Genomic DNA, 22,013 nt, shown 5'->3' on the forward strand with positions numbered 1-22,013 from the left:
TGTATGTGTGTGTGTGTATGTGTGTATGTGTGTGTGTGTGTATGTGTGTGTATGTGTGTGTGTGTGTGTACTTGGTGGTAACCCTGGGAACTCTTGCAGAGCACACTGGTGCTCACTTCTCTCTCTGAGTCTCTGTTTCCTGACTTTTCCCCTGTCTTTCCTTTTGACCACAAATGGTCATTACTCTACATTCTACTTCCATAAAATCAACAAATTTAGCTTCTACATATGAATGAGAATATGTAAGGGTTTTTTTTTTTTTTTGGCTCATTTCATTTTATATATTATCTTTCCATTATGTCCATTCCGTTCCATGTTCCTGCAAATAATGAGATTTTAGTCTTTTTTATGCCCCTTGTTTTTGTCACAAGGTTTCCTCAAATGAATAGTTAATATATACATATTAACTATTTTATATATATATGTGTGTATGTGTATATATATATATACGTATATATATATACTATTTGAGACATAAGTTAATATCTTTTTAAAAAGTTTAATTATGTGTCCAGATGTCCTTGAAAGTAGTACACTGAAATAATTTATGTTATTTTATTTTGTTTATTACTTGAAATTTCTGAAATGTGTGCTCTGGCTTGGGATGAGAAGTGAGTCATAAAAGCTGTCATTCAGCACAGGGATACTAGACTTCAAATGCCACCTCCACACTGTCTCTGCCTTTCATCTATTATTCAAATCTTATTCCCCAGCTTCTCTTCTTATATAGAAAATTAGAAAGAGAAAAAGCAAATATCCCCATTTCTGTATCCCACTCTGAAGAAAGATATTTGCTTTTTTCTTTTCTTTTTAAGTAAACCTCTCAATTTGATAAATTTTAGAACTGGTTGTAAGGCTTTAGAATAATTTTTAGAGAGAAAATTAATTAAATAGATTACATTGTATCAGCCGGTTATCACACTTGGTGAAATGATATTGCACGTCTCTTGCTCCTGTTCTGAGAGGATCTGCTACATAAGAGAGTTAACTTCTTTCTATTAGTTATGCTTCATTTCACAGATATCTTTTCTGTACCAACACTTTTCCCATATTTTTCTAGCATGTGAAATGTTATATCTTATTGCGTTTTCTCATATGAGTAGTAAGGGCCAGATTTTTTTTGTAAGTTTGTTGATATATAACTTAAGGTCATTTTAAAAACCCAATTATACCTCATTTCAAGACAGAGTCAAGTTTTTTATGTTTTAGGAGTTCTGCCAGGGAATAGCCAGTGGTGACTCTCCTCTTCACTGGAGTTTATCCTCTCTCATCCAAGTCTTGAATGAAGGGCATAATTGTAAACTCAGATTTTCTTATCTCTTTTTCCAAATTATCAGTTATTTTGCACTAAGAATTTCACACTCGCTTAGAGCAATCATGGGAATGCCAGCCGATATTTCCTAACCCAATCCCTAACTTCACAGTAACTTCAATCGCAAGTGCATCAAGTGCACTTGGCTTCTAATGGTATAGGATATTTGGAGAGTTCTCAAATAATGAATATAGAGTTCCGAAGTACTTGGTGAAAGTAGAGAGTAGAAACTCAAGTTGAATTGCCTTCATACAGCATAGAAACCAGCAAGAGGATGACCCAGGCAGACTAGAATCTTGGTGTGGCTTAATTTAACAGAAACCTGATTATGGCTGTCCTACTTGACTCTCCATTACAATGGAATGGCCTCTCTCATCCAGTGACATTTAAATGCCTGTATGCATCTGTGCTTTGGGGGATTTTTATTTTATGGCTCAGTCCCACCAAATTTTAACCATCTCCACTTTTCTGAAAGGTGACTACAAGGAGGAAGTTATTGTGACCCATACTTATTCTGTGAGATGCTTGTTTGTTCTGGGCCTGGCAGAAAGCCAGACTCTTCAGTGATGTGTAGAGTGAGCTAATGGCTTTAATAGCATCAGCTAGCATATTGGCTGAAACGATAATGACATGCAATTTTCTTGTTATAACATCAGAAGACAGCAGAAGACGACCATAACTCTTACCTAGTAAGAATGTTTTAAGGAACCTGGCTTAATGACTTGTTGAGTAAGAACAGTTGCTGCTCAATTAGGGAGACTTGAGTTCAGATTTCTAGCAGCCATAGAAAAAGCTGGCATGGCCCTGCATTCTCTTGTAATCCCAGCACTTGGTGAGCACGTTCACTGGGGTTTGCTTAGTCTAGGCCAGTTTCAGGACAGACACTGTCTCTAAGAAATGAGACAGAGTGACAAGGTAAGATGGAAGATTTCCTCTTGTGATCTCTCTGTATGCTGGGGTATATGCATGTTCCCACACCACAAACACACATGCACATACTTACATGTATACACATATGCATGTATGTAGGTTGTGCATGTGAATGTGTGTGTGGTATATGGGTTGTGCATGTGAATGTGTGTGTGGTATATGTGCGTGCATATGCATACCACACACACATTCACATGCACAACCCACATACATACATATGTCACACATATAAACAAATAGAAAAAAAAGTAAAATATCTGCTTTAAGAAACATGGAAAACACAGATATTGGGTTGTATATCTTTTCTGTAAATCAAGTTTAATATATTTTGATAGTAAAAGGGTTCCATGAAAAATATAGAAACAGTGCTTTTGCTTTTGTTGGAGTTGCATATTAATTACCTCAATTAGTTTCTGATCCTAGTTTCATTATTTTTTAGAGTCTTAGGTGAATTGTTAATCTTAAGATATGAGTGAGCATATTTTAGATAGCTCTTCCAGTCTGATCTAACAGGCTCTTACATCTCTTCTGGAGGCCTGGGTCATGGAATTGTTTTTCATGGCTTCATCCTCTCACAGTGTCTTTTCATCATGAAAAGTGATCCATCATCCCTGCATGACTGGGGTCAGAAGCAAGCACAGAGATAAGCCAGAACTTGTCCACTGTGGGTGAAGTGAAACCCACCAGTAATTCCCTGTGAGAAACAAAACAAAGATCAGCTTAAGGTCAAGCTTGGGTGGTTTCAAGTTTTACCATAATGTAAATGTGGATTCAGTTGGGAATTTTATTTTTCACTACATTTATTCTCAATTACTTTGTTCAGTGGTTTCCTTAAGATTGTATATCTAACTCTAAGTGCAAAGGATGGGATTTTTGCTGGAATAGTTAAAAGGAAAAGAAACTGGGGCTGGAGAGATGGCTCCATGGTCAAGCACTCCAGCTGTTCTTCAGAGGATCCAGGTTCAATTCCTAGTACTCACATTGCCGCTCACAGTTGTCTGTAATTCTGGTTCCAGGGGATTAGACACCCTCATACAGGCATGAGAAACACCAATGCACCGCCCCCCTGGAAAAAAAAACCCAAAACAACACCAATGCACCGCCCCCCCCTGGAAAAAAAAAACCCAAAACAAAAACAAAACAAAAAAACCCAAAAAACAAAAAACAAAAAACCTCAAACCAACAAAAACATACAAACAAAACCCCCAAAAACCAAACAAAAGCAGAAGCATTTCTTATCCTGCAGTTAGTATGCCAGCAGAAAGTAGTGTTAGAAAATAGTGCTAAAAACTTTGCATTATTAAGAACAAAGTTTTTAATTTAGTTTTTTTTGTTTGTTTGTTTGTTTGTTTTAACGATTCCCAAAGTCTGTGAGATTCCACTGCTATATAAAAAGCTACAGGCTACAAGGGACTGCTGAGAGAGGGCGAGTTAGTCTCTCCCAGGGGTGAAGCCCTGATTGGTTATGTAATATTCAATGGCCAGCCCTGAGGATATATTTATGTATATATATGTATATATATATATGTGTACATATATATGTATATGTGTGCATATATGTATACGCATATATGGGTGTATATATACATATATACATACATATACATAAAACAAAAGCAAACTCAGCAGCCTGCATATATATATATATGTATATATACATATGCATAACAATGATAAGGAATAAGAGTCTGTCAATCTGAGAGTGGGAGGCATGGGAGGGGCTGGAGAGAGGAAAGGGAAGAGCAGAGGGGAAGTAGTATAATTGTATCTTAACAAAAATAATTTAAAACATTAAATAAAAACCCATAGCTTGTTGTGTGTCTTATGGGAGAGGTCAAACATGAAGCTAACAGGCCAGTGCTAGTTCACCAAAGTTTTATCTTAACCCACCCTACTTAAAATTAGTAATCAGACAGACTTTTTAACCTGTAGGATGTGTTACTTTTTTTAAATCGCTGTGTCCAAAATACCAGGGAATAAGCAACCAAAGAAGTAAATGGTTCATTTGACCTTCATTGGAGGAGATATATTCGTCATGGAAGTGGGCGTGTTGCAACAAGGACACAGGGCAGCTGGTCCTGTGATATCTATAGCCAGATGTAGGATGCCAGTCCTCAGACTTCGTTCTCTTCTTATTCAAGCTCTGATCCCATTTAACAGAATGATGTGGCAGCTCCTTAAGGTGGCTCTTCCCACCTTAGCTAGCTCAGAAACTCCTCTCTGACTTTCCCAGTGGTTTGCCTTCTAGGTGGTTCCCTATCTTGCATGTCGACAGCCAGTATTAACCATCCCCTGCAACAAGGATACCCTCCTGTATGTGGCATCAAAGAGGAGGGCGTGACTTCAGTATGTGTGACTTCAAAGTCTTTGCTCCACAGGCTATCAGGCACCACCTGGCCAGGGTCCTGGGTAGAGTGAGACTGGGCACTTACTGGCATGATCAGCTTGTATGACCTCCATTCATAATCTGTGTTGACTCTCTTTCTGTCTCTCTGTCTCTCGTTTTGTCTCTCTCTCCCTATCTCTGTCTCAGTCTCTGTCTCCTTTCTTCCCTCATTCCTCCCTCCCTATCTCTCTCACTTCCTTCCTTCCTTCCTTCCTTCCTTCCTTCCTTCCTTCCTTCCTTCCTTCCTTTCTTTCTTTCTTTCTTTCTTTCTTCCTTTCTTTCTTTCTTTCTTACCTTTTTTCTTTTTTTTCTTTTTTTGGTTTTTTAAGACAGGGTTTCTCTCTGTAGCCCTGGCTGTCCTGGAACTCACTCTGTAGACCAGGCTGGCCTCCAACTCAGAAATCCACCCTCTGCCTCCCAAGTGCTGGGATTAAAGGCATGCATGCGCCACCACTACCCGGCTTCTTATTTTTCTTAAACATTTATTAGTTTTTATTTTTTGTGTATGGGTGTTTGGCTGTATGTATATATGTATGTATGTATGTATGTATGTATGCATGTATGTATGTATGTATACTATGTGTATGCTTTGTGCCCAAGGAAGTCAGAAGAAGGCTTCAGATTCCCTATATCTGGGATTATAGAAATCTGTGAGACAACACTTGGGTAGGGGAATTGAACCTAGATCCAGGCCTGTGCTTTCAACTGCTTCAGCGTGTCTTCTCTGCTTCTTCCTGTGTTATCATGAGTGAGTTTTATTTACTTACTTTTCTATTATGAGGTTCTTTTTATTCGTATATTCCTTTTCTGCCCACCCACACCCTCTTTTGTTACTTTGAGGAAGGATCTCTTATAGACCAGGCTGACCTCAAGGTCACTACAAGCCAAATCTTATACTGGCCTTTACTTGGCCTTTGGGTCCTCCTGCCTCCACCGCCAAATGCTGAGCTTAGAGGCTTGTACTGCTACATTTTAATAAAACTCTTTTTATCTGTGAAGTGATTTCTACAGGTATGTAATCATCCATTAGTTTCATTGTGAGGTTAGAAGTCACAGACCTCTAGGGTGACCAATATTTCAATAGGATGCATGTCCACATATACATGCAAGGTTATAGGTCATGCTATAAAATTCTTCTCTGGTTCTACTGGCTTTAAACCTTTAGAGTAGTGGGTGTTTTATTTCTCTACCTCAGCACCCTCAGTGTTGGATTTGTGACAAGTGTGTGGGTTTTAGATCCATCTCCAGTCTAACTTCCTGATATTGCCCACCGCTCCTCATCTTGATTCATGTGGAAATAAGCCTTTAGCCAGGCTAAATTCCAATAGTAGTCTTAAGACTATTTCGGATGAGAGTGATCTAAGCTGAGGGCTAGTGAACTTTAGCCCATGGGGCCACATCTAGCCTGACACTTGCTTTAGGAAACCTATCCTTCCAGTGCAGTCTTGTAATCTGTTAGATTTTTCGTGTTTGACCACTTTCTTGCTATTACAAGAATTGTGTAGTTGGAACAGAAGGAAAAGGAAAACTGAAATGTTTCCAAACTGGCTTTGCATAGATAGGTTTTTGTCAGTCCTGATTTAAGGCACACTTCCTGTTTGAGAGCACTTGTGGTAAGTGTTCAGGGAAAACTGCTTGTACAGAAACCTCTTAGTAATCTTTATGGTCTAGTTAATTTGAAAAATGTTTCTTTTTATTTAAGATTTAAGTGTTAATTACCTGTGCAGGGTCAAAACTATATAGCCCATTTATAACTAAAAAAATTGCTTAGGGATATAGAAAGCACATATTTTGTAGAAAGATACTAGGTGTGAGCACCTTTACATGTGAGGTTTTTGACTAATCCTTACACCCTTGTTTGGTAGTTATTACTGTGTTGGAATTAATGGGGAGTGATTTGAAGCTCAGAAAATGAAAATGACAAAGCTGTGCATGTACTTAGGCACACTCTGTGTTGTGTCTACAGACATGCTCTCTTCCATCACCTAAGTGTATGCCAGGACATTCCTCAGGTCTTATTATCTGATCTTTGGTGCATTTGAATGTTCCTAACTGAGCTTTCGTGCATTTGAATGGTGATCTGAATGGAAGAAGAGGTGTGTCAGTGAGCTTCTTTCTCCATCCTGGTTAATTTGCTCTCATTGAAGGATAGCTATACAGTGAAAGTATAGAATTTGCTTTGAATCCTGGACAATTTAAATAAAAAGTCTTACCAGCTACCTGATATTGGATTATACATATTAAACATGTATTTTCAGTTAGAGGTGGAACGCTAGGAAGGAACAATTTGATAATCAGTGGGTATGTTTGAAATGCAGTCTTTCCTCATCAATAGGAGTTACTCCTACCTAACCATAAATGATAGCTCTTAATTCATAGGAAACATGCTAGGATTTCCTTTCTTTTTCAAGGCACTAGGCTGAGATAATATTTTCACATACCAATTAACTGCAAGCAGCACAAAGAGTATTCTTCTGAATCTGGGTTGGTTATCTTTTTAAAAGACTCATTTATAAATTTTCTAAGTTTTGATCCTTAGTGGCAATAAATTAAAATGGCACAGGATCCTTTCATCCTCTCATAAAGGCACAAATTCTTTGTGTGTACTTGAATATTTCTCATACGTGTGTATTTTAACTTGTGGACTGAGGAAGAGGGGTTGCTTGTCTTTAGAGTTGACATAGACAAACACTACCAGGCATTGATCACGTCTGTCAGTTCTCAGTTTGTACCTTCAATAGTCCCAGAAGTATAGATTTAACAAGAAGCGGAGATCTATTTACGCATTCCAGCATTTTTCAGAGGAATGTTTTCTGAAAGTCATTTCCCTACTTTTCCCAATAAGATCTTGTTCTAGGAGTAAAGATCTGCTCTGATCAAATGGAATATCAGTCAAGAGTAAAACTTTTTTTTTTTTTTGTTAAATCCTTCAGAATTACTTTGGTGAGGCATACTGGCCAACTCCTTCAGGCTTTGACTTCATACCAGTAAATTTATATTGTAATTACTTTTCTTAGACAATTTTTTATTTTAATTATGTATTTTTATGTGAGTACATTCAAATGAGCATAGTTGTTACTGGAAGCCTAAGACATTGGATCCCTTGGGAGCTGGAGTTGGTATCTGGGAACCCTGTCCTTGCTGGATTCATGCTTGTTATAGCACTATATGCCCTTAATCTCTGAGCCATTCTTCCAGCCCCTTATATTTGTGATTTTGTATTAGAATAAGTAAAGAGGATCTATTTAAAGCTTGTTTAATTTAATACCATGTGTGGTCTAAATTTGTATACTGTATTAATTTCTCTTTTGATGTGGATTGCCACATAAGTGAACAAATCCCTATATTATTGGTTAGTTCACAACTGGTGAAGGTTGATTCTATATTTCTCTAATCATCATCCATTTATACTAAGGATGCCTACTGTATTTTCCAACATAGATTCCATGACCTTGAATATGCTCTTTTAGAGGAATAAAGTTTTCTCCTATGCTTAAATCTAACAAAGTTTTCCATGTTTACAGCTAAATGGAGCTTGTTCCATGGAAGCAGTAAAGACTGTTAGTGATAGTTCTGTTTGTCCCCTGCATTTATTCTTGGTCAGGAACTGGTAAAAAGATGAGGGCCCTGGAAGGAACAGTGGTGAAGATCCTGCCTACCCGTCACAGATTGTCCAGAGCAAGCTGCCCAGATCTTAAGGACTTTACTTTTTACTTATTTTCCTTAAAATTAACCAGATCATGGGTATTTTTTAAAAGCTTAGCTTCAGGGCAGAGACAATAGTTTAGTTAGTATAATATTTAGTATATACTCCAGGGTTCTATCCTCAAGGCCATGTATTATATTCTATCAATCATCTTTTATCTATCTATCATCTTATCTATCCATCTATCATATGTCTATCAGCTATCAATTAATATATCTATCACTATCATCTGTCTATCTGTCTGCCTATTTGTGGAGAGTGAAAGAGAGAGCAAATAAGAATTTGGGGGAGTTGATTTTGTTCTTTCATGTGGATTTCTGAGTTGAACTCAGGTTGTTGTGCTTAGTCGCAAGTATCCTCACATTTTAAGCTGTCTCACTTACCTCAAAAGAGTTTTAGCATAAATAATTTTTCTCCCAAATTTCTAGAAAGGATCACCATAAAGTAGGAATTCCCTGGCACAGGCCTTAGAGGTTCATGACTTTTTCAGCACGCATCTTCATATAAATTAGTACCTGTGCACTAAGTTTTCTGACAAAAGGAATATATTATACCTAATTGTTGATATCATGGTAGGTTTCATATAAAGAGATTGTTAATAAATGACTGTCAAGGAACCTCAAGATAATTTTGGCTCTGGATCTCTAATTCTCTACATCTCTACAATCCTAGAACTTTAATGAGTCCACAGATTCTTTAGGAGTCACTGGCAGAGGACTCTAGAGAGCTGTACTTAGACAATTCCATTATAATTTTGAGATGGAATATTATTTTATAGCTTTGGCTGGGCTTGAACTCACTACATAGACAAAACTAGCCTTGAATTCACAGATATCCACCTAGCTCTGCCTCCTAAGTGCTAGGATTAAAGGTGTGTGCCACCACATGCCCAGGGATGTTTCTCTCTTAAATACTGTATTTCAGGAATGTGCATTTTTGAAGATCATATACCATAGACGACTATTCTTCAAAAATCACTAATGGGAATATGGTATGTTAGAATTTGCTCCAAATCTATGGTAGGATTAGTGCTGGGGATGAAGCCTGATGGAAGAGTCCTTCTCTAGCATATATAAGACCCTAGCAAGCCCACCTTGTTCTCTGCCCCTCCCCCCACCAAAAATTCAATAGAACAACAATTCAATAGAACAATAGTGAAAGGTGTGCTATGTGTTGTAAGCTGGAAGCATGTTGCTGTCTCAGTTTATCTTATTCTCTTTTGTACTCCACTTGGCTACTAGATGTATAATTTTCTCAGTGTACCTCTGCATAAACTTTTAGGGGTTTCAATACAACTATAGATTGAACTGTCTGATTTCTTTCTGTGACATCAGAGACCTCTCATGTTAAGTCATTTCTGCCTGACTCCTCTATACATTTCATAGCTTTTGTTCAGAAACGTTCTTGGGCCCTGACAATACTGTATTTCTTCATACATATGTTACCCCTTCCCCCCTCTCTCTCTTGTTTTCGAGATAGGGTTTCTCTGTATAACCCTGTCTGACCTGGAACTCACTCTGTAGACTAAGCTGGCCTCGAACTCAGAAATCCGCCTGCCTCTGCCTCCCAAGTGCTGGGATTAAAGGTGTGCACCACCACTGCCCGGCTACTTTTCTCTTCTTTTCCCATTTGCAATCTCAGTTTTCATGCACTGCTTTTCTTCTCTTCTAAGTATGAAGAAGCAGGGCTCAGGAAAAGACTTAAGCATGTATTTCAGTTGGAATGGAAGAGGAGGTCATTAGAAAAGAATAGTGCAATCCCCTAGACATGGGGCTGGACATCATGGAAGACATACTGTGTTTCCTTGATTGGTGTATCTTTCCTTCTTTAGGTGTACGTTAGTGAGTGTAGTCTGTTTTCCTTGCTTCTTTTAGAATTTTGATCATCTTGTATTACATGGATTATTCTGTTTTATTTATCAGCGTAGAGTTTTTGCTATTTATTATTATTATTATTATTATTATTGTTATTATTATTATTATCTCTCTCTTGTCCCCTATACTTTGTTGTCACTTCACTAGAAATTCTCTTTTCAAAAATGATTGTAAAATTCTTTCTTGTTTAGTGCATTTCGTATTTTGATTATTATGTGTTGGGAGGAATTTCTTTTCTGGTCCAGAACTCTATTTAGAGTTCTGTAGGCTTCTTGTATGTTCATGGGCATCTCTTTCTTTAGGTTAGGAAAGTTTTCTTCTATAATTTTATTGAAGATGTTTACTGGCCCTTTACATTGGGAGTCTTCACTCTCTTCTATACCTATTATCCTTAGGTTTGGTCTTCTCATTGTATCCTGAATTTCCTAGATGTTTTGGTTTGGAGCATTTTTCATTTTTCATTTTTTTGACTGTTGTGTCAATATTTTCTATGGTATCTTCTGTACCTGAGATTCTCTCTTTAATCTTTTGTATTCTATTTGTGATGCTTGCATCTATGACTCCTGAACTCTTTCCTAGTTTTTGTATCTACAGGGTTGTCTCCATGTGTGATTTCTTTATTGTTTCTGTTTCCATTTTTAGATCAAATGGTTTTGTTCAATTCCTTCACCTATTTGATTGTGTTTTCCTGTAATTATTTAAGGGATTTTTGTGTTTCCTATTTAAGGGCTTCTAGCTGTTTACCTGTTTTTTCCTGTATTTCTTTGAGGGAATTATTTATGTCTTACTTAAAGTCCTGTATCATCATCATGAGAAGTGATTTTAGATCTGAACCTTGCGTTTCTGGTGTGATGGTGTGTCCATGACTTGCTATGGTAGGAGGATTGGGTTCTGATGATGCCAAGTAACCTTGGTTTATGTTGTTTATTTTTCTTACGCTTGCCTCCTGCCATCTGGTTATCTCTAGTGTGCCACGGGCTGGCCAGTCTGGGCCTCCTTCAACCTCTAGGGGGACAGGGTCCTAGTCAGGTCGGCAAGGTATTGCTGAACAAATGACAAACAGAAACAACACAAGGGGGTGCAGAATCTGAGTATATTTGCACAAAAATAAAAATCAGGCTTATACAGAAACAGGGCAAATGTCAGGGATCAGGTACGCAGGTAGTCGTCACATCAAAGTCAGTAAGATCAAACAGCCAGGTGAAAAGTGGAGGAGCTATCCTCAGCTATCCTCCTGCTGGGCTATCTTGACAGCCCCAAGATAAATTCTCTAGTTCTGTCTGAGGCAAGCACCTGGAGGTCCCATTCTAGCAGTCCCTGAGAATATCCTTGACTGTAACCTTGATAATTAGTGATGGAAGCCCTTCAACTTCTCTCTGGTATGTAAAATAATTCTGCCTTGTGTGGGATTGCTCCAATAAGGCAGCTTCCTTGTAAAAATTCCAAGCTAATTATAGCTAGGAAATCAATTAGGATCATTGAATCACTGTAGAGGCCAGGAAATAATGTTCAATCTCAGTTTTAGCTATTTATGAATCATTTCTTAGGATATCTATATGTCTGAACAAAAAAAAAATGCACACAAAACTCTCCACAAACTTTTGCAGAGAACAATCTGGAACACATCTGAGTTAGGAGATGCCAGTGACTTAATACCCAGGAGACAAGCTAGCTCCCTTTGAAGCCATATACCTCAGGTCCATGATCAGGTTTTCAAGCCTGACTCATAGAGTTTACTGGAGTAGACGAGTGGGCGTGGCACTAGTGCTACCTTCCCTGGCTAAATCTGACTGGAGCCTGTCCTTCCTGTAATCCTGATTGTGTCAGAATTCCTCAGAGTCAAGCTGTCTCTGTGATCCTGTGATTTTTGAGATCCTGTGAGCCTGGGCTTGTTAGAGTACCTGGGAATGGAGCTTCCTCTGGGTGTTGTGGGACTGGCTGCAAAGTTTGCGCCCAAGGTCTGCTCAGGGCATCTACCCAGACAGACTGGAAGCAACCCTAACCACTGGGCTAACCCTAACCACTGTGTGCCTGGTTCCCACAGGTCCCAGCAGCTCCCAGTATTGGGACAGATATGCCCTCCTCGACTCTGATCCTCTGATCCTGGGCATATCAGAGTGCCTGGGAGGAGAGCCACCTCTGGATGCTGTGGGACTGGCTGCAAAATTTGGGCCCATGGTCTGCTTTGGGCACTGGTCCAGACAGAGTGGAAGGAACCAGTGCCACTGGGCTGGCAGAGTTCCTGTCTGCCTGGGTCCCACTCGTCCCTGTTACTCCTTGGGGCAGATGGGACAGATGTTGTGTCCTCCTCACCTCTGATCCTGGGCATGTTAGAGCACTTGTGAGTGGAGCTTCCTCTAGGTGTCTGGGACTGGCTGCAGAGTTTCTCCCAAGGTCTGCTCAGGGCACTGGCCAGCCCAGATAGCCAAAAATGATTGTAAGAATGGGCTACAGCAGGTTTATAAATGTGCTTTCCATGTGTTAAATAGGTTTGTGGTACCTCTAGGATTAGAACTTATTGTACAGTAGAAATTGAAGATTTATCTTCAAGGATTTTTCTTATCATACAAGTCAAGCTGATCAGTTTAATGATTTCAAGATCCTTCTGACATATTGATAATATAGTGGTGACATGCACCGTCAACACACTTCATATCACTATTTCTCCTGTTACTGTTAATCAGAATTCTGGTGTCTAAAATTAACCACGTCTATGAAGGGCAACAATTACAGCCATTTGTCTTCCAAATGAGTCATCATGATTTCTACTGGTAGTTTAAGTTTATATACAGAGGGCACCAGACCTGTGTAAAAGGTAATGGGGGCTCTGCAGGCATACATTGCAAAGCTGTAAGTCTTTTTGGGTTTGTGATAACAAATTGTATTTGTGAGAAAGTCTTTTCCTTTGTGATGCAAAGATGCATTGCTCTTTTGAAGGTTTTAAATGAATTAAACTAATTTTGAAAGAAATGTTCATCCCCTTTCATGAAACCCTATGTAACTAAGGTCATTTTAAGTGTATTTAAACCATGATAATACATGTTCCATCTGCTGGGCTTTGGGTTATAGTGAAGGATTTCTGTAGTCATAAGAGACTCAAGAGAACCCACAGTGTGTTGTGCTCTTGAGAAGGGTTTTGGGCTTGTGGTTTTCTCTGTCTCTTACAATTTTGTCTTCGATGCAGCTATTCTCCATCATTGCTGAAGATCAAGTTTTTCACTCATATCCAAAGTGATAAAGTTTTGATGAGGAGAGGGGGAAGAATTTAATGGTCTGAAGTTTTCCATCTGTTCCCTGTTATTGCTTGCCTTAGAATTCCCCAAGTTTCTCCATACAGATCTCCATGGAAACTAAGCAAATAAGCCACTTGAAAGGAGACAGGTTATTGGCTTTTCTCATTGAAGCCAGTGCTAGGTTTTTATTAGTTGTAATCCATTTTCTTTTAAAATGAGACATACAGGCCTCTTCTTATTTTCCCAATGTGAGTAAACTGAATAAGTTCACTATGCCCCCTTTATAGATGGGCTAAGAAGGAAGAATAATCATTTTCCTTCTGCTGTAGAGTCACATCTGAAAGTACAAGACAAAGGTAAGGATGACTGATGTCAAAGGAGAAAGGCTACTTGTGCTCTTAAAGAATCAGGTCATTAAGCAAAGGAAGCCTGGGTGTCATAATGGCTAATCTGATCCATCCCGGGCTGCAGCCTCTCCCATGTTAAAACTGTATTGAGTTTAAAAATAATCTAGATAATCCACAGAGATGCCTGTCCCAGATCTCAAGTACTATTTACACCCTGGTAAACTGTGAATTATTCACTGTATGAGACATCACAGACACCTTTATTCTTGTTTTTGTCTGTGTGTGCATGTGTATGTGTGTGTTGCATGTGTGCATGTGTATCTGTGTGTAATATGTGTATTATCAGAGACAGGGTTGCTCTCTGTAGCCTTGGCCACCCTGGAACTTGTTCTTTAGACAAGGCTGGCTTCGAACTCACAGAGATTCACCTGACTCTACCTCCCAAGTGCTGCAATTAAAGGCGTGCACCACCCATGGACATCTTTTAAATCAAGGGATTGATAAGGCTAAAACATGAATTTCACAGGTTTGAACTTGTATTACAAGGAAAGTTTTCTCTCTTCCTACCCCTTTTCCAGTAACACTGGCAACAGTGTTTAGGTTGGAGATTTATAAGCCAAAGGAAACCTTCATCATATATTTTTATAAATAATTCAAAACTTCAGCTTCTCTTTTGGGGCTCTGACAAGTTGAGTACATGAAGTTTCTATTTGTATTGAATTTCTAAAGGGAGTAGAGATCAACAGAGGTGCCATTGACAATTAAGATCACGAGTGTCACACTAGGTGCATATTTCCCACGTTCTCTTGCTGCTCAATGCTTTTCTCAATGGACAAAGGTCATGCAGAACATTACCATGTTCCTCGCTTCCTTTCCAGGTGGCTGTACTTTTGATGATGGGCCAGCGGCCTGTGACTACCACCAGGATTTATATGATGACTTTGAGTGGGTCCATGTCAGTGCACAGGAACCCCATTACCTGCCCCCTGAAATGCCTCAAGGTAAGACACATTCTTCTAATTCAGCATCTGGGGACTATTTCAGAGAAAAACAAGACTTTTTAACTTTACATGTAACAGTAAAAATGAGTTATATTAAGCTTAGTAACTGCTCTGTTTGGTCACATGTAAAAAAAATCTTAAAATTTTCTTTCCCACTTTATTAACAATATTCTATATCCTCCTGTATTCAAGATTTCTTAATACAACTTTCTGTGCTTTGCAAAAAATATGTAACTTTTTAAACATTAGCTTTTTTGTCCCTTAATAAGAAGTCAAAATGATCAAGTAAAACTAGAAAAGAAGAAAAATAAAAAAACCTCGTACAAACAAAATTTATAGGAAAATATATTAACCATGCGATTTATTCATTTCTTTATCACTTGATCAAATCACTTTATCATTGATTCACTTCTTATTTCATATATTTGACCATATCTCACAGGTGTGATCTAGTTAGATTCTAGGCAAGCACTAGTTTATGGTCAGGAGATAAATGGTCTCATTCTCCCACAGAAAATGAGTGAGCCAATTCTTCTACAGAGAGAAACCTTAGAGACAAAATTATTAAGCTGATTTGCTTTCTGAGTAAATTTTGTAGATATACACAGAGATCTGTTTCTTACTGATCTAGAACTTGTTGTAGGTATAGACTTTTGATTTCATCAGGAATATTTTCTGAGTGCTTAAGACAAGTCATGATTTTTTTTGTGATTTGTGGAAAGCACAGCAAAATAGCATATCAATATATACTTTCTACTTAATACAATATGGGAGTAGTGTGTTTTTTAGTTCTGTATATTAATTTGGAACTAACTATAAGTTATGTGTTTAGGAATAATTTGAATAGTTATAAGAATCAGACACATAAACATAAAATATGAACCATATTACCTAGGAGAATGTGTTTTTTTAGAAAGAAGCAAATGATTACATATAAAATTATGTATGTGTAAAAGATAATATACTTTCTTTATGCCTAAATTATATAGTTGATGTTAATATTCTTCAAATAATTTCTCTTGAAGTATAATTCATTTTTTATTATAATTACATAAAGATAGCTAAAATTGAATTTTCTATAAACTCAGCATGTCCTTCATAATTGACTGTGAGTTTTAGACATCGACAGTGGAAGTGCAAATATCAATTATGGTGACTGATTAAGAACCCTTGCTAGTTAACATGATTCATAAATACAAAAGGAAAAATCATTGGTGATCAGTGGAATATGATAAGCTCTCAAAGCAAATAAAATAAAACCCAAACAATAGACATTCAATGAGGGTATAAACGAATTCAGCGAGTATGTTCTGTGGAATTTTTTTTCATAGTTCTATTCTGAAGTACATGCTGAGATTAAGCCTTCTATTTATTCTCAATTGTAGCTTTCCCTGTCTAAGTAGACAAATGGTAATTTTGAGGCTACACTGAAGCATAATTTCCTTCATGGATGAATACATCGTAGGGTAGGGTGGGGACAGGGTTTACTTGACACCCTTGGTTTCTTATGCTTGACCCTGACACTTTGGGCAGACTCACTTCATTTTGTGCATTGGTTTGTAATCTTCCTTCAAAGGTACATACACTATTATTCTGGCTCTTTCTGATTAAACAAATCTCTGTATGTTTTTCATTTCAGTATTCTCAGTGGTATATTTAGACTTAATTTTTATGTAACATTAAAAAGGTGGTCTGGAATGCACACATTTTGACTGTTTATCATCAGAGAATAATCAGAACAATGTTGATTTATGGAAATGTTGCCATTACTAATTGCTATTGATGGTGGGTAATGAGAGCTGAAGAGAATGTTCAGATGACCTTGTTGGTTCACCTTTTACACAATTACTTAATCATCGGTTACAGTAAAGGATGTTATGAACAGAAATTGAAAGTGTTTGATATTCAGCCATATCCTCCAATTAATAACACATTAAATAATTAATCATGCAAAGAAGGGAAAAGGTCATGGACACGTTATTTTTATTTTTTCATTTTTGCAGACTGTAACTATGTTTAGTCTAAGGAAAAGTGAGAGAAGTACCCATGTGTATTCCGGTTTTATTCACCTGTTTTATATACATGTAAGTGTAGATGTGGGTTCACGTGTACATGTGTGTTTGTGCATGTGGCAGCAAGAGGACAAACTTGGGTTGCTTTTCTAAGGAATCTTCCATCTTACTTTTTGAGACAGCATCATAAGATAGCCTGGAGCTTGCAGAGTTGACTTATTTGGCTGGCCAATGTGGATCTTCCTGTCTCATCCTTTACACTTAAGATTATAAGTTTTCAGGCTTTGGTATGAGCGCTAGAAGGAAGGCTATCATACCTGAATGACGAGTATTTTGTTAATTGAGGTATCTCCTCTAGCCCTGGTCAGTTTTTTTATAAGATATTTTTCTCCAATTTAAAGAGCCTGCTGAGCATTAAGCTGCCAATATATTGGCAAAGAGGACATAATTAAATTTACTATATTTTCATAATCTTCCTGGGGACTTGGCTCAGCTGTTAAGAATACTTGTTCTTTTTAGAAGATCAGGGTTCCATCCTCAGCACCCATAGCTCACAACTTTCTATCACTACAGTTCTAGGGTATGAGATACCCTCTTCTAACCTCCATGGGCATCAGGCATGCACATGCTACATACACATATATGTATGTGCAACACTCATATACATAAAATAAAATAAATAAATGTATTTTAAAAATTTCAAATGACCCATCTTTTTTTGTTCATACGAACAGGTAGGCCTGCTTACTTTATTTACCAAAAAAAAAAAAAAAATCGTAAGTAGAAACAAATCACCATGCCATCCCATGCATTCTGTCATAGGAAGTCTATTTGTCTGAAGCAGACACAGCAGACAGGACAGTAGTGAACTTTTTGCTGTACTTGGGCATTGTTAATTAGTGATGTCTTATTGGCCATTAGAGGGTTAAGAAAACCAGAAATGTGAATACACAATTCTAAATGCTAAGGGAAGACTATAGATGATAAGGAAATGTCTTGTGACAAATATGATACTGTTAGTGACTGCTTGCCACATTCCAGAGCAGTTCTTAGCTTGTTAGATGACAGTAATGATGACAAAAAGGATCATTAAATGTTAAAAAGTAGCTTTCAGAAGAACAAACACTTCATGAATGAGCCCTGTAGCAAAGTCATATGACAATAGGAGAAGCTCCTCATCAATGGGATGCAAACTAAATGTATAATGAGTTTAACTGCACCATGGTGACATCAGGTGTTACTGAGAAGAATGGGGAACAAGAGGAAGCATCTCAGGCTACTGGAGACTCAACATCTGCATAGCCCCTTTGTGCATCCTAATGGGCAGCTAATCCATTCTTGGATATAAGCCTAGAAAGCCATAGCTATGTGTTCATTCAAAGAATGTACGAATGAATATAACATCAGTGTTCTTAATAGTTCCAAGATGTAAGCAGCCTGAATCCCTGTCAGTAGTACAATGTACCAAAGCCTGGGAGTGTATTCATATAATGAAGTAGATATCATGCCACAATGTGAATGAATTGACCCATTCTGTAAGCAACAATGTTGACGAATTTCAAAACCATCATCAGGGAGTGAAAAACAGATACAGGAGTGTTTCATTTGATGTTCATACATTTCAAAAATAGGCACAGCGATTGCTGAGTTAGAAGTCTCTTACTGTGAGTACTTGTGTGAGGGCATGGCAAGCTGGCACGAGAGGGATGCCCAGAAGTCTCTTACTGTGTGTACTTGTGCGAGGGCATGGCAAGCCGGCATGAGAGGGATGCCCAGATGCTGCATGCCCCGATTATTGACCTGGGGAGCATTTGAGCTGCTCTCAGTTGAGAAACTACTGAATGGTGATGGTGCGTTGTTTGTTGTCTTGTCTGTAACTTATAAGTTAGCAAAAAGTGACAAGGACATAAGGCTGTTGAGGACAGAAACATACTATTGAGAAGCTAGGATAATAATGATAATGTTGTAGGTTAGCAAAAAAAGATACATTCCCCAAGACCTCAAATGGGATAGAATCTTTATTTTCTTCCTCCTTTGATCCCATAAGCCTTGATTCTTCAAGTCCATCTTTGGGCTTTGGTCAGGTTATTTATTTATTTATTTATTTATTTATTTATTTATTTATTTATTTTTATTTCTATTTTTTTGTCTAGTTATCCATTCACCAAATCATCCCCCATTTTTACTGTATCTACACATGGTCCTCTGAAGGGTGTGGAGCATCCTGACTGGCATGGAACATGTTTTCTGACCTCATATATTGATAGTTTTTCAATCTCCTTTGTACATATGTCCATTGAGATTATTCTGTTTCAATATTATTATATATTTTTCCCACCTAACTAATAATGTCTTCATGCACATATAGCATAGTTATAATTTTCAGTTTCTTAAGATACCATTTTATTTTCTTTAGACAAAAGAGGCAGCTTTTATAATACAGGGTTTGATAGTTTCTTGTTCAGTGGGTAAAAATGCTTGCTGTGAAGGCACAAAGACCTAAGTCCCCAGTGCCTACATAACAAGCTATGCATGGCTTCGTGTGCCTGTTGACTCCCGTATTGAGGATGGAGCCAGGTAGATCCTGGGAAGGTGCTGACCTATCAGTCCAGCTGACACTGTGAGCTTCATGTTCATTAAAATAAAGTGGAGTGTGGTAGGAGATAACACTGGGTGTCTTCATAGGGTTTCTGCCCAGGCCCACCCCTCCCCTCAACACCTCACATTAAATAAATAAGAGATTTTGTTCATAAATAGAGGAAAAAAATTCTCTCTTCTTATAGAAAACGATCAGAGAGGATTTTTTTTTTTGTTTCCTATACATTATAATGAGAGATTTTAGTGTGATCAGAAGATTGTAATTATTCAGTAAACTCTGCCCTTATAAGGGATATCATTTAATTTTGACATGTTTAAATGTCAGTTATTAGGAGAGAATTCCCACTTTCTCTACCTTGCTTATCTGACTAATGTCCGTTCTCCACACAGAAACCTGTTATATCCATTTTATGACAAACCAGAGAGAATGCATATGGTGGACAGAGCTAGACATTGTTCTTTGATCTCACATATTTTTATGTCTGTGATCTTCATCCTTAAATATCTTTTATGCTTATGACTGCACGAAACAGAAACAAATTCATTTTCCCATTTGACTGTCCTGTTCTAGATGTGAGGGCAAGGTGGGAGGCTGACATATCATTACATTTGTCTTCCACTGAAATTGTAAGTACTTTTTCTTTTAAAGATGTGTTTCTCTGAAATGTTTAATTGAATTTTAGTTTAGACTCTCTTGAGTACCTATTTGACAGTAGTTACAATTATGACTACATTAGATTCCACCTTCATCTTGCTTCTTTCTACTGCTAATAATATAAATCATTACATGGAGTTTTTGACTTAAATTGTACATACTGTATATTATTAAAAATAATAAAAGCTCTAATTTAGATTAACCGGAAGGTTAAAGGAGGAAACCATTTCTCTGCCTTGTAAAAGTTAGTGAGGTGTGATTCAGTAGTTTATGGCCTTAATGTTTAGAGAGCAGATGAGACTGTCTGTATAAGAGAGAGTTCCTACGATGCTAAGAAATGAGCCTGGATATTAACTTGTTGTATTTAAATCTGAGGCTGTTTTCTTAGATTTTTGCACACTCTATTAGTCAGGTTGTTAATAATGCTCACATTCTTTAAGTACTTATTTGCTGAGGTTCACTCTGCTTGCATATTCAGCTATAATATGCTCACCTATCACTAAGGTTGGTACCTCCTTCTGCTGCTAGGATGTAGTGAGAATAGAAAGTTTGATGTCTACAATTTAATGCATATGACAGCATTCACAAGGAACTTAAATTCTGTACTCAGTGTCATAACTCTAACTCCAATTGATCTGTCCTGGTGGCTGATCTGAGGAATACTTAGAGGCTAAAGGCTGTCAGGTAAAGTTTGTAACTGGTTTTGCTAACTCAAACCCCTTTGTACATGCATGTTAGAGCCAAAAGTTAACTCCAGTGAATGTGTGTGTGTGCATGTGTGTGTATGCATATTTGTGTGTGTGTGTCGCACATGCTTAGCTGAATAATGGCATATGTGTGAAGGTCAGGGGGGGTCTAAGGACAGCTTTGTGTGTTATTGCCTTGTTTAAAACAGGGTCTCTCTGTTGTTTTTCTATGTTTCTCAGTCTAGTTGAAACATGCACTTCTAGGGATTTGAATCTTTCCACCTCTGATCTTGCCAGAGAAGCCCTGGGATTATACTATCTCCAGGTTTACGTAGATCTAGAGATGCAAAGTACAGTACCAAGGCTCTCATGACAAGTGTTCCACCCTTGAGTCGTCACCCCTGTCTTATATCCAAGTTTTTAATCCTCCTAAGAACCCTATAAAATACGTGATATTGAGATTGGTAGAGAGTGTCACTTGCTCACAGATGACCAGTACACATCAGTAACTTGCCACACGACCACCTTGCTTGTATTTCATTATAGGCAAAGTGACACCTTTCCTTGACTCCAGTGTAGATACATATGTCCACTGTATGGTGTGACTTATTTGATTTAATCTACAGTGGTTTTTCTCCCGACGTCCTTTGGGGCGAGTCTCTTCCTTTCTTCCATTTACCTTTATGTTGTTTTTAGTTATTTGATTAACACTTGTCATGGGTCATCCTTTGGAAACACATAGCATCCACTGTGTCATGAGAATACTTGTGCTAGAAGAAGAAACTGAAGAATTCTCTGAGGGAGGCTGAGTAAAGTCAGAGTTTGAAAATAATTGTTAGGGCGTTGTTTATAGTGGTATATTTTAGGACAAGAATTACAGGCTTATTTCAACGTGCTCTTCCCAACTCTGTCATCATTATGTCTGCCAGTACTTTTGCCTTGAGTGCAGACAGGAGAGTTTACCATACTTGAGTTGCTTATTAGAAACACCAAGGGTTGGAGGCAGTGTGAGGTGAGGGAGTTAACGGCTATTGTGGAGTACTTGAAGAGTCAGCCCCCAAGGAACAGTTGCTTTTTAATGGAAGGATTATTATCCCCATGTACATAAATGCAGCCTGAAGAATGTCTACATTACAGAGAAAGGAAGTGGCATGGTGAGACAGGACATTTTCCCTGCTGTTTCAGGTACATGATAGATATAGTCAGATATGCTCCAATGTATCTCGCAAGGGAACAACAGTTTAGTATTAAAGAAGAGGGAGAGAAAAAGAAT

The 22,013-nt window shown here is 37.9% G+C and overlaps 1 protein-coding gene across 16 annotated transcripts in view; it reads left to right on the forward strand.

The window, feature by feature from the left end:
• The window catches only part of Ptprk (protein tyrosine phosphatase receptor type K), a 547,270-nt gene that overhangs the window by 116,699 nt on the left and 408,558 nt on the right, over window positions 1-22,013 (forward strand). For all 16 annotated transcript variants that reach the window (XM_031380660.1, XM_031380676.1, XM_031380659.1 and 13 more), the window contains exon 2: window positions 14,667-14,789. In XM_031380660.1, coding sequence (XP_031236520.1) covers window positions 14,667-14,789 — 123 coding nt within the window. The remainder of the gene's footprint in view (window positions 1-14,666; window positions 14,790-22,013) is intronic.

The sequence above is a fragment of the Mastomys coucha genome, unplaced genomic scaffold (assembly GCF_008632895.1).
Source record: "Mastomys coucha isolate ucsf_1 unplaced genomic scaffold, UCSF_Mcou_1 pScaffold2, whole genome shotgun sequence".
NCBI classification, from domain to species: domain Eukaryota; kingdom Metazoa; phylum Chordata; class Mammalia; order Rodentia; family Muridae; genus Mastomys; species Mastomys coucha.